General features: G+C 35.8%; 1 protein-coding gene across 2 annotated transcripts in view; it reads left to right on the top strand.

The window, feature by feature from the left end:
• The window catches only part of LOC105285155 (low density lipoprotein receptor adapter protein 1), a 63,203-nt gene that overhangs the window by 10,832 nt on the left and 37,969 nt on the right, over positions 1–14,402 (top strand). The window contains exon 1 of one of the 2 annotated variants that reach the window (XM_011349156.2): positions 7,654–8,052. The exons of the other annotated variant lie outside the window; for it this stretch is intronic. Coding sequence (XP_011347458.1) covers positions 8,007–8,052 — 46 coding nt within the window. The 5' untranslated portion in view covers positions 7,654–8,006. Of the gene's footprint in view, positions 1–7,653; positions 8,053–14,402 lie in introns of those variants that run through there. 2 annotated transcript variants of the gene reach the window in all.

Below are 14,402 nucleotides of genomic sequence, written 5' to 3'. Positions count from 1 at the left end.
AAGTTGCTTGAATAGTCGTCTTGATTGGATCAAGGCCAGTCAAAACCAACAGACAGGTTCAGAAAAGAAAGGAGAACCTTCCGAAGAACATACGAAAGACGAAGGTGAACGAATACGGAGCACACGCGGGAAAGTAGCAGCTATGAAGGCGGTCGACATCGAGCAAAACAAGAATATCGATCGCTGATCGAAGAATTGGAGGCGAAGAAGGAAGAGTCTTCCTCACTGCAGGTAAAGAAGAAGAAAGAGAAAAATGAAAGAAAGATAGTGAAAAAAAGAGAGGATCAGGAGCAGACGCGAGAGCTCTTGATCGCCTTGGATCTTACAATAGAGATGAAACAGCTTAGCGCGAATGCATCACCATGTTTGGAAATGTCTCTAGAGCTTTTATTTATTGCTATCTGATCCGCTATATATATATATATATATATATATATATTTCGATTTGTCGAATGTATTTTCCATTGTTCGACGGCGGAAATATACTTCTTTGACAATAATAAATTTGAAATTCTTGTTGCATGCCGATATTGCTGAGTTTTTATTCTTTTGGTAGTCTTTACATGCCTTAAATAGGAAGTTATTATTTTATTGTTGTTTTTTGTAGGCAGTTTACCGCATTATATTCTTCATTATCAACTCGCGTAATTTCGAGCGTGGAGTAGAGTGCGGACAATACTCTGACCAATCATGACTCGACCAAGTAGTCAGCCTCCAGTTTCAAGGCGGCCCGCCTTTGAAGATACGCAAAGTTCCGAAGAAAGATGAGAACGTCGCGTGCGCAGGCAGACTGATGCAACTCCTCCCGAGGCTTTCGTCTCGTGTTTCTCCTCCTCTTTCCTCTTCTAGCGGTCGTACAGTCTTCATTTAGTTGCCGATGGTCGCGGCACCTTCTTAAGTTACAAGCTGCGTTAGCAGCGCACGTAAAGGTCGAAGCCCTCCTCTGATCGAGAATTTATGATGCGCGATGATCGTCCATCGTTCTCGATGTGCGTTATACATTCTCAAAATATAGTCTGAATTGTGCTTCAACACAAATTTATAAAATTATATATGTTTACATATTCTGATGCGTATCTCAGAAATAGAGGGACAAAAATGAAATTAAAGCATATAAGAAATATAACGTTATTTTAGACTTTTTATTCAATTTTATGAATTTAAATTTCATCATCAAATTTATACAAAAAATGAATGTAAAATGTTTAAATAAAACATGTTTGACAATTAAATAGATGATATAAAAGTAACAGTTTATAAAAACCTTTTAAATATTGGAATCATTAAATTTATCTGTCTTACGCGTCAAAGTTACTGAAAATTATTTGACTTAAAAACCTGGTTTTTATCCGAAGAAATACACTATATTAAACCCGACATTATACACCGTGGTTCGGCATACCTTCAAAATCTTTTATCCGTTTACAATTATAAAATATTCATATAATTCTTTACATTCCATGTTCCAATAATGTGCGAAATTATTAATGACTGATGCGAGCATATCAAAAGCGGTATACTTATATATCCCATAGAATTTCACATTCACGATAATCGTGAAATAGTTGGAATATCCTACATGTACATGATAATAGCGAAATGCTGGGGCACGCATAACAGCGAGTCGAAATACCTGGCTTCAAATGAAGCTGGATGCTATAATGGTGAGGAATTTAGTGTATCACACGGTTATTCAAAGAGAATAGGATCAGAAAGGGAAAGAGCGAAAGAGGGATACAGAAAGTCAATCATGAAATATTTATAATTACAATTATATTTATATTACAATTATAAGTACAATTTCACTCAGAGTTTTAGAAGTCTACAACGGGAAATAATAAAATACATATGATAAGAGAGAAAATATATAAAAAAAACTTTATTAATCATAAAATCATAATATTCTACTCAGTTAAAAAATTGATCTTGCCACGGGTGTGAACTTTGACGACATTACAAATACTTTGAAGAGCAGAGAAAAATGTCGAACTTTTGCGTCGTAAAGCTATACAATTTTCAGAGTAATTCTCCGGATGACTGGCATAGTTCGCACACGCGACTATACTCACGAGTTATTCGGACAGAGTAGATAGCACGTCGTCTCTTCCCTCTTACGTTGAAATCCTCTCCTAATTTAGATTACTTCGACACGTGGAGAATTAGATTGCATCATACTTGTAGGAATCGCGAAAGGACTCGTTCCTTCGCGTGCTCTCGTGCTCTGTGCCACATCAAAGACGAAGAAATGGGATTCATCTGCGAGTGCTTGGAATCCGTCTCGTGACTAATATTCAGCAGGTTTTCTTAAGCTTGGCTTTTACTTTAGTAAGGAGAACGAACGGATTAAAGAGTGATAAGAAGGATCAGTCAGAATTATTAGCATAATATGATATCTTGAACGATCAATTTCTTTCGTGGAATTACTAGTCTCTTTATTTCGTATTTGTTTATTAAAAATCTAAAGGCCTTAGACATATTTGATATTGTATATTAAAAAATTTGTTGAAGATTGGCTATACTCAGTTGGCGAATAGCACTTTTGCAGCCACAATTTTCTCTCATAAGAATTTTTAGACTGAAATTTATACAGGAAGTTATATATTGATAACGCTCAACCTTGAGCGTAAATTTACCTAGACAAAAATTTAAGACCATGCACTGTTGCATCATTCTCGAGAATCGATTATGGTCGATGCATCGATAGCTGTCCTTCGACTTTGCGCTGCACCGATTTGTATCCGACAGTGATTTATTATGTTTTCTTACGCAATGATGATCCTCGATTTATATTAACGGAATCATTCTCGCGAGGTTATAAACGTTCAACTTTATAATTATTCGACGAGATACGATCATGATGGAGGGTCAATAATATTTCTATGAAAAAGCTGCTTCGCGACATGCATTTAAATAAAGTGTAGCGTATAATTATACGTTTTCGTTTTTGTCACAGTCATAGTTCTAAAAATTCAATGTTCAAGTCGATATACTTACCCTGTGAAAAATCGGGATTCATTAAAATGTACCGTATTCTCCGATGGAGCAGCGAGTCACAATTACATTTTTGTAATGATGCATATATTTTTACGCGTGGATATTATTCGAGCGACTGCACGTAACAATTTTCATTTAAATGTCACAGTTTTCTTCCAGTATATATAGAATCGAAATAATGTTGCAGAGTTTCGATGAGATATCGCAGCAATATTGTGACAACGTGTTATAATATCGCTGACCGAAAACAATTAGCTATGATAGTAATATATTAACCGATAATTCATTGTCATACTCGATTAACTAATATTACTTTCAACATCATGTAGCCATACATATATCTTCGTACATGGTAATATCATAAATCCATTATCTGGTGCACTATAGATCAATATCTTTGAACTAGAGCGACCAATGCCATTCTGCGGATTGAAGGTAGAGTAATAAATGCGAGGGGTTCGGAATTGAAATAAATCACGAAGCCTATAATTCGCCAGGTCCATTTTTATTATTATCATTTTAATTTTACTTCACATTCCCATTTTACATGTCATCCAATATATGAATTTTCAACGATGAAAATTTAATTCGCTCCTCATCGAAGTAGCGGTAAATATATTTTGCGTTGGGAAACACATAGGCTGCTCCGAATCTTAATATATACATGATTTCAAATGCTAAAGCAATTCATATTCAGTTGTCATTGATAATGATGGAATACGAAAATATTTTTAAATGAAACTTGGTTTACATACAGTGTTAGGTCTAAAAATAGGAAAAATTATATAATAATTATGTAATATATTATTAAAATTATTTAATCTAAATTAAAATTGTAATCTTTAACTATCCGCGAAAGAGAATTCGAAACATAATCGAAACATTTGATGAATAATTTACTGTTACTTTTAGATTCCATTTATCCATATCATTTTGATTAAACGGAATAGAACCTTGAATTAGTAATATCCGTTATTTACTAGACATTCTAGGCACATCACAAAGATCTTTATCTCTGTTGATGATTGATACATCACGAACGCGTGCATATTCCAGAGTTTGACAGACATTTCGCGAAAGCGTATTCCATGTGCATTTCCTGATCGTTGCTGCGTGATTGCGTAACAATGCTACCGCCTCTCGCGACGAGAGACTCGGAATTACAGAGCCGAACCCTCACGCATAATACCGCATAATCGCGCGTAATGGAATTCGTATCGCGTACCGGCCGATGACCGTACATGACGGCGAGTCGAACTGCATGTGCGCACACGATATGCACGTGCGTATCATGCGTGTACTTGACGAGTGTGCCAAACGTGGGACTAACTGACTCGCCGTCGGCGACGTCAGCTGTGTCATGGCGAAGCGAGTGGGCCAAGTGGTAGCAACCGATGAGACCACAAGAGGAATATGGCAATCGATAATTATCTACGGTTGTTCTGGAATACATAGAAATCACATAGAGGGAGAAAAAATATTATTAGAACAGTAAATTCACAAAGCAAAGCTAATGTGCTCCATGTACATATTACGAATTGTTCAAAGAAATATTTTGAGTGAATCCTCAATGAATATGATTAATTTTGTTAACAGAGTTAACACACGAAACATCTCTCATTTTAGTTGAATAATCACATAAAAGTATATGTACACGTTGAAGAGGCAGTATATTTGACAGAAAATTTCTCTCTGTATCCACTACATAACCGAAAAATATATAAAAGTATAAAAAAATCACGCATGACTTTTGATCCGGCAACCATTTAATTATCACAGCATGCAAATTTGCGGCGTGTCACGGAGAACGTCATCTGACTCGGCGAGACGTGCTCGACGAGCATTGTCAAATGCAGAACTTCTGTTGATGATCCAGCTGCCTCGGGAAAGGGACGGAAAGATGGAATATCGTTCGACGGGCGGAATAACGCAGAAGAAACGTGTGGAAAGAGCGAAGACAGCACCTGTGACGCCAGTGGCTTTTTGCGCGGGTTTTCTTTGCGGACCAGCCGTTATCGCCGCATGTCGCATTTTTGAAAATAATTCTTGAAGTTGACCTCGTGATTTTTGCATTTCCATGCATTCCGCGTATTGCCCAGGAAAATTGTCGACCGGATTAATTATACATCTCTTTTGCATTTTAAGCGCTTTGACGGTATAATTTCAGCGAGTTTCATTTTCGGTGCAGGATGTGCCAGGCTCTCTAACGCGAGCTATCTATTTTTGTCTATGGATTTTTTTAAACCAATTTTCGTTTAGCGAGAATATTGAAGAAATTCACAATTTGCATCAGCTTTTCCAACTTGAAAAATGAAATGTACCAACTTGAAATGTACTGATCATTCTGGTTTGTAGCGTCGAAATTGGGATATGATTTTATCGTATTTTATTTTATTGATAATCATGCTGATTTCGAGTAATGATGTACGTCACGATGACGGCAAGGAAAAATCGATCGGTTCTTAGTGGCGATCGGAGAAGGAACGCGAGCGAGAAGCAGAAGTTTTGCGACACGTCCGTTAAGCCAGCCGGGCAAAAACTCGCAACTCGGTCCAGCCTGTCTCCACGAACGTTCGTGCCAGTTTCTCTCGTCAATCATCTTGCTTGGATCCGTAACTTACTCACATTCCACAGTTTCTTTCTAGTCGCGAATTTTTGTGTCATTGGTTGCCAGTTTCCTCAATTTTGGCAGCCAGTCACCTCTTGAGAAAGTGTCTTAAAAATCCTCTTTTAATGACATGATAACTTTTTGCAGCAAACATGTACATTCAATAACGATTTATGTGATATATTTCGCATATCTTCAAAATTAATCCCTACTCTTTGGAATTCTTTTATAGAAACGTTCTGCACCAGTTCTGTTGCACTTTTTCTCGCTTTTCTTTGTGCTTACAAATATTCTTATCTCAGAATGGTAAATACATCTCTCTCTCTCTCTCTCTCTCTCTTGTCTTCCACTTTTTTTCTACTTTTTCCGTTTCTAAAGTGCCGATTTGTTCAGTGCACAATTATCTCGTGACGATTTACATATTCTTTCATGCGTCAGTCCAGTCTGTAATCTGATAGGATCGATAGATGTGACTAATTTAATAGGCAGGGAGGACAGTTGTTTTCCCCAATTCCTCTCAATTGATTGGCAATTTCGATGAGCACACGTGAAATCGAGTCGACAGTATCACGGCCGCCTGAAGTCAATCGCACGCAAACAAACGCATAATGATTCCCGATAATCGAGCGAATCCCTCGTTCCCGTATTTCCTACTAGAGAAGTGCTAGTACCTGATAAATTTTCGGGTTTGATCAGGAATTTCGGATTCGACGTTTCAATTCGTGGATACATGATAACTTTGAATTAACTGCAGGTTAGGTTTCGGCTATGAGAGAATTCATAGTACCAAATTGCTGATCAATTTCGAATACCCGACAATTTTAAAGCTATTCAAAGATACTCAATACTCAAATTTAATCTATAATTGACGTGAAAGCTCGAATTTGTTTGTATAGTTTTTAATAGTTAAACGTAATTTGTATAAGACATTTATTTTTTAGGCATGTTATTTCAATATTTAAATTTATTTAAATGTATGTTACACGCGTTATATCGAGTATTTGAAAATATTTTGAAATGTATTTAAAAAGATTCTTTTATCTGCTGGAAAAACGGTAGACATGTAAAATCGATTAGGTAGGTATCGACTTTTACCACGAGACTATCCAACAAAGTTCGATGCCCATAAGTTTAGGGTGGGCATCTCCCATGAAATTAGGTGGTGGCGACCCTCGATCGTGTTTCTGGAACGTGCCTGGGCAATGCATCAATTTCTTGGCAACTATGTCATTGGCGAGGATGAATACCAAATTACTTTGCGAGCCTGCTTGATGACAGACACTTTAACGGTGTTTAATCAGATATTAAATGCACCTTTTTACATTAATATTGTCTGATAAGTTAAGAATTTTTAATACTTTGTTCCAAACTCTGTTAATGTTCCATTACATGATAATAAAAATATAAATATTTTTTGTTTTTTTTCGAGAAATATAGAATATCTGAAAGATATTTTGTTACATACTCTTTATAGGTTTCCAAGTGAAAATAAATGTTGAAATTTGTCATTTTATTTAAAAAAAAGCATATTTTTAGAGCTTTTTTGTATCTCTATTGATTAAAAATATTTTTCCCTTCACGTGAAAGTTATGGAACCCTTGGGAATTTTTTCATTCTTGCTGCCATTAATCCAGAATTTATTCCAGCATGAAATTTATGGGCATCCCTGGAATATTTCAATTTTTTCTTTTGATACTTTGAAATTTTGTCTTTAATATGAAACTTTTGGAGCTGTGAAACTTCCTTCATCGATTCAAAATTCTTTCTTGAGAGTGGAATTCTTAGATCTGCGATCTTTTCACTTCTGCTACGATTGGTCCAAAACTCCATCGTCGCAGACTCGCGTCGCGAAACGCGTGAAAATAATCTTTATCCTTTCAGTGTGGGATCCGGTTCGGAAGCGGAACCGGAATCCGGGCCAGCGATGGGAAAGAGAAAGAGCGAAGGAAAAGGAAAGAGAAAGAGGGAGAAAGAGAGAGTGAGAACGAAGAAGACGAGGACGAACGGGGATGCGCATGTTCACTCTCGCGAGGGCGAAGCGCCGCTATAAACCGTTCCGGACGGTTCATATCGCGGCGCGCTGCCACTGTGGCAACACGTTTTCGCGGATGCTCTCGTCTAGAAGAGATCTAGTGCCGAACCCATCAGTTGTCAATCCTTTTCGATCTTAATTTCGTAATGCTGGAGAGCTTACCGGCGGTATAACACTGGTGACAGCTGTCGTGATCGGTGGAACGATCAAGTCGCTCGTTTTCGAGTTCGCGTGCTCTGGATGTGGAAATTCCGATACCGAGATTCGTGAGTGAGAGACGAACACACGAGGGAAAGGAAACTGGCGAAACAGATCGTAACGAGAGAGAAGATCTTGGAGCTACTAGAATCGGTAGTGTTGCGCTGGACTAGGATGTCGTTCTTCAGGGGTTTGTGGAAGAGCAGCTCGAAGCATAAGAGTGAGTTAAATTTGGTTGAACGAAGAAACGAGCAAGTGAAACAGACGCTTTAGAAAAAGTTTTGGAAACTTTAGTTCCAACGATGATTATTTATCGACAATTATCGAGTAGATAAATTATCGAAAGAGCAATGCCACGGCGTTATAACAAATCATTAGGATTATCAGATTCAGTTTTTTTAAACGCTTTCAGTGATGATTGATATTACTAAGTGGCAGGAGTAGATTGAAGATTGAGACTATCATGTAGAATATCATGTCAATGCATTCACGATTATCACTTTTTATTTTTCATTATATATTTTAACGTTATCTTATTTGTACTGTCATGAAATCCTCGAATCATTAGTTTGTGTCACCAATTTAATGATATAAGTTTTAGTTTTTATTAATTGTTTTTCATTAATTGAGTTAATTAATGAACGAAACCATTACAAGCCAACGAAATATTAATTTCAATTAACTGATCAATTGATGTACTCAATTTGCTGCATTTGTGAACAAGTTCTTTGATCCACTGATGTCATTGAGAAAATATATTATCTTAAATTTCTAGCTTTTATTTGTCAGTCTGTTATTTTCGTTAAAGGAAATAAAAATTCAATTTTAAAGCTGATATTCGTAAACTTAGAATTTCTACAAATACTACTCATTGTTTGTTTGCTTATCGAGCACTATTTCCAGCTTTGAAACGTGAAATTGTATTAAATTTGAAATTAATATTGTATGATCATATTTAGTAGCAAATGCGACCGCAAGCCGATTGATAAGCGCGATGTGGCTACAAATTATCGCATCTGTAATTGAAATACTCGATATTTGTTGATTTTTGAGCGCGCATAAATGATACGGTGCATGTTGAAATATTTATTCGGGGCTAACCACTTGTATTCGAAAAAGTTAAATTAGATGTAAATGTTATCTGGTTTTGTTCTATCTATCAGTTTCTTCTAAGCTGTTTTTATGTTTATTTGAGAGATAAGTGGTATATATGTATATATACTTTATCTTATAATTCTCAAGTTGCCACTGTGACTTCTGATTTCCTTCTTAGAAAAGATAATTGTTGCATAATTTGCAAATAACAGCTCAAAAGTTACATACATCGAAATTATCATATTTCAATCATATTTCTACAGTAGCGTGATTATACATCTATACATAGCTATATACAGCTTCATGCTGTTACGATTACAAAAATTCATAACCATCAAATCTCTTTGCACATGATAATAAATAGCCTTATATTTTATATTTATTGGAAAATGGAATTTATTTAATTTATTATTATTTTAACAAATTATTCATAAAATGAAATTACTCGTAAAATTTGGAATAATTAGATATAGCGATACAGATATATGATATATAGCAAAACGTGTTGTATTACATATTATCGCACGGAATTATACTATCGCACGGAATTATTGTTTCACAGGAATTATATGTTCACGGTATGTCAAACTCATTCACGGAAGATGAATCTCGAAATGATGACATAACTTCTCACGCGATAAATTTCTGTGATTTAAAGAGTAATAAGAATTCTGCAAGAGATCGTGTCGCGTGTACTTTGTATCGTGGCTTAACCCTTGCCATTTATTGCTTTTCATGAAGACAAGTTAGTTTTAGATTCGCGAAAGCGTGACGTCTTTGCTTATACCCGTAAAATTTAACGTCCGATGGCAAGATTCAAGAAAAGATATTTTAAATAATCGTTTAATATCAAAATTAAAAACCATCGGGTTTAATAAAATTATTATTGATTTTTAGTTTATTTTTATATGATCTCTAGTTTATTTCTATTTCAAATAAGATTTGCTGTTTTGTAATTTATAAATATATATAATACCTAAACAAAAATTTATATCTCTTATGTCGCAATTTCCGAAGAATATAATTATGATAGTAATATTATTTATTACTATTATATTATTAATTAGGGATTCATAATAAAGAGATAAATGTAATTATAATAAATTTCTCTCTCTCTCTCTCTCTCTTACACACACACATACGCGCGCACGCGCTTATATTCAACTGATCTTTTAATTAAAAAAAGTACGGTTTAGATCAGATCTGGATAATGTATAACTAAAATTAAAACGGCATCCATTTTGACGATGGATTAATTTATCACTATTGTGTCTCCCGTTAGTGTTCCGGGAGCTCGTGCAATAAAGATTTCACGAATGCCATCCTTCGTGATCCCCAATGGATCTAGCATGGATTAACCTTTCGAATATGAAAATTCGACGGAACTGCCGTGTATATTGTTACGACGATATTGGCAACGTGACTAGCTGCTCTTTTCGCGATGCTGCCAGCTGAAACAACTTCCAGAATGACGGATGAACTATGAATACCGTAGCGTATCGTGTATTGCGCGCACAAAGAGGACTGGTTTGATTAATTGAAGAGATTCCCGGGAAAATATTTTACGTGCTGCGAACGTCGCGTTTTAATGGAAAAACACGTAGCAGCAAAAGTAACAGTTTATATTAAAACATACGATCAAAATTGGAATACTGTGTATACGAATGTCGTTCAACATAATAAATATTTTAATGCTTTATATTAAGTCAATAACTTTTCAGTCGCTATAAACCTTTCTCAAATAACAAAAGTTAAAACGCTAATATCTTTTTGCAAAAGAAATATAATCATTGTTACATATTTTTCTGTGAAATACGGCGCTCATTTTGTTTTGCAAAAAACATGAAATGAAAATATGAAATGTGCAATGCGATTTTTGCGTATATATCTTATGTTATATTTTTTAAATAATGCAATTTGTTAAATACTGCTTAAAAATTGTTACTTGAGCTACATTTCTTCTAATGTTGCTCATTGTATAATATTTTGCTTTGTCTGATGAAGAATTGCAATATTATATTGTTCGACGTAACGCGATGTGTCACATGTAATATATCATTTTCCATAGAAGCTTAAGTTAGTTTTTTAATAAATTTTGAATTTATGCCACTCGTAATGTGAAAAACAAAATATAACGATATATTGTTACATTTATTTACTCTTATAAGATTATTCTCAGAACTGAAATAATTAACAATTCACTGTTTTCATTCGCTATATTGGCTGCTTTATCACTGCCGAAAGAATCTCGCCTATTATGCGATTAACGTTCACCAAAAACGCGCGTTTATCATAGTGATCGGGCGCTCAGCAATTTTACGATTTCTCGAGAGTTCGTTTGGCAAGATTAACGACGGCTGTGCGCGGCTGCGAAATGTCGGGAAATGATAATAGAGGAGCCGCTGCAATAGCAACAACCCTGGCTGCAGCGGCGCAGTTAACACAATTATTCGCAATAAGCATCGTAATAGAGCCACCTTGAAGATTATGGTAATGCATGCTCCGGTTTGCGTTATAGGCGTAATGTGACCCCCTTCGGACCACTGATTATTGATCATAAAATCTACATAAATCCGCGACGGAGGCCGCATCTCGATACCGGTGACTGGAAGAAACGCGAATGTGAATGCCAAATTCGTATATCGTCCTGCGGGAATCGGACGAAAGGTTGCCGCCATTCCAGATTAGGTTTGCGTAAAGCGTTCTAACATCATACATTTTTTATTGTTATCGCTGATTATATACTGCAGAGGAAACATTGCAGATTAAATTCGCGAAATGGGTCTTCCGCGAACAAAACGTCATAGTCGATTCCTTCCTGAAGTATTGCTAGTATTTTTAATAGTGTTGAATTGTGCTGATTTGTCTTTATTGATCAGTTTGTTCGTCATCGGTAGATCATCCTACATGCAAATAGATGATCGGGATGATGATGACAGTGGTGTACGTTAACGCCCAGCACATGTAAAACGTGCATCGTGTTTGCAGCCTCGTCCTTTGAGTAGAATCATAGTTACTTCGTGGATCGATAAACCTAGGCAGTTTGTCATACATTACATTACACAGCAATTACCTGCGCGAATATTATACATAAATCAATCTTTTAAGCAAACTTTTCGCGCACATACATATTGTAGATTATATATAGACTAAAAGATTAATTATCACTAAAGTTGACATTGCGAATGTTGATAATCTGTTATAAGTTTCGGCTTAACTGCTTTAATTGCAGTTTATTGATTTTTATGAATGTCTTCCATTATTTCTCATGAAAAGAACGTATCGACAATTTCAACGGTATTCTGATAACATGTGGCAGATTACGTTACTGTCACCGAGATTCGCGATATAAGAGGCTAGCGCGTCCCACTTTGTGCGCAGCAGCTGCATCCTCGAAACTGCTGCCACGGCAGGATGTCACGATAATAGTTGCCAAGATATTGCACGCGCTCCGTATTGTGTTGGCAAATATGCTCGTTTAGACGGAGCCATTCTATCTGACTGCGTAGCATCTGCATACGTTCATCAGCATGACGTTTGTCAACAAAATTTTGACGAATCGCCAATATTTCACCGTTTCAAAATATCAGATTCAAATTTATAAATCTGATATAACAATGTTGTAACGTAACATGTTCTCAGATTACGTTTATATAAAAATGAAGCACAGCAAAAGCGTACATTGTTATAAACAAACTTTGTTCTTTGGAAAATTAAAATAGCAATACGTAATAATTGCAAATGTGAGAATATTTGTTAAATGTAACAGTCAAACACGAAGGCATTGATATTTCAATTCCCATAGTTCTTTTTCTACAATTACATTCTTCTACAAAAGAATTTTGCGATTTTTTTAAGATTTATGCATGATAAACATTTACACAGCTTTCAGTTTCTGTAAATGTTTGGATTTTATTGATTATACATTTTTGCGTGCAGAAAAGAGATCGTGTCTTTTCTCTCCTGTGAACTACAACATAGGTTCTTCCATCAACTTTGGAAGTTTACATGCTAGACTTCGTTTCCATTTCGTATAATTTAATGTCAACGTCACTTCCATTTTGGCTAATCTAATGTCAACACACAATGAACGACGCATGAATATTCCAATGCAATCGTGTTACCGGCTCTGGTGAGTGCTTTATAATCACGATGTTAAGGCTTACATGAATATTGCTGCTATTAGTGCAGATGCATGCCACTTAAATATATAGTACAAAAAAAGTCATAATCAAGTAGAAACAATTCTTAATCAATAGACACAGCCATAATAACAGATATAATAATCATGACATTATAAGGCATAAAATAAGAAGTGATAATAATATTAAACATAATATATATCATAATTCTTCACAATTATTTAATGTTTCTATTTCAATATATCAAGATATTAAAATATATCAAATTCTCTTAAAATGTTGCGAATGTCAATAGTAAGGAAACGGATGATTATTAATATTTTTAGAAAGCATATGTTTGCCGCGAAGAGAGTGTAATTCCCTGAAAAAAACACGATATAGCGGTGAATATTGCGCAAATCCTAAAGGACGGTCTTAATTGGTATCCGTAAAGTGTTCAGTGGCAGTGGTTGAATTTTCACCGCGCTCCAGTTTCGGTCCAGCATATGTGACACGTGATATGCAAATAGCTGACGAGCAATGAGGAGACCACCGGTGGTAATGAACTTGCTGCTAGTTATTCTGTGCCATCATCTCGGAAGTCGTCCGCGCAGTGCGGAGTAATGCGTTCGTGGCTATTGCGGGCGCGAGAGCTCTCGACTCTCGTTTCGATTTAATGACGGATATTCCGGATAAACGACCAATAATACGCCCGAGTGTTCGTACCCGCGGCACTCATTCAGCGTTCAACTCTCTTCTTACTCGTCCGAATATGTCTCAACGTTATCACGAGCCTATCGGGATCGATCACGTTTTACATTTGATGCGCGCTCAGGATATTTGTAGAATAAACAACAAGTACTCGAGGAGTATTCTATTTAATATATACGTATCGAATAAAATCACGATTATTAATGTAATATCGTTATTAGCATCATACATTATCTCGACGACATAATTGTAATTATCTACACTGTGATATTATTGCCGCGTGCATTTATTACATATTTACGGACATAAATGGTATGTTCTTTGAAAGATTTCGATTCCGTGTGTCGAGATGTCGATTGGCTAGAGCTGTTCGTAATTGCGTGAAATGATTATCTGTGACACGAACGACATGCTAATTACTATTATTAGGTAATCGAGAACGCAATCGTGAACGATAAACCTTTATTTCTATGTGGACGTCGCAATTGAAATAATAAAAGTCGTTGAGAAAAAAAAGCGCCTTTATGCCACAATTTCGTTATGAAGAATAAAGTAGTTCACGTTTAATTCAAATATATGTACTATAAAGTTCAGAAAAAAAGAGCGAGAGAGAGAGAGAGAGAGAGAGAGAGAGAAAGAGAGA

The sequence above is a fragment of the Ooceraea biroi genome, chromosome 6 (assembly GCF_003672135.1).
Source record: "Ooceraea biroi isolate clonal line C1 chromosome 6, Obir_v5.4, whole genome shotgun sequence".
Lineage (NCBI taxonomy): Eukaryota > Metazoa > Arthropoda > Insecta > Hymenoptera > Formicidae > Ooceraea > Ooceraea biroi.
This window is presented reverse-complemented; position numbering and strand designations above follow the sequence as displayed.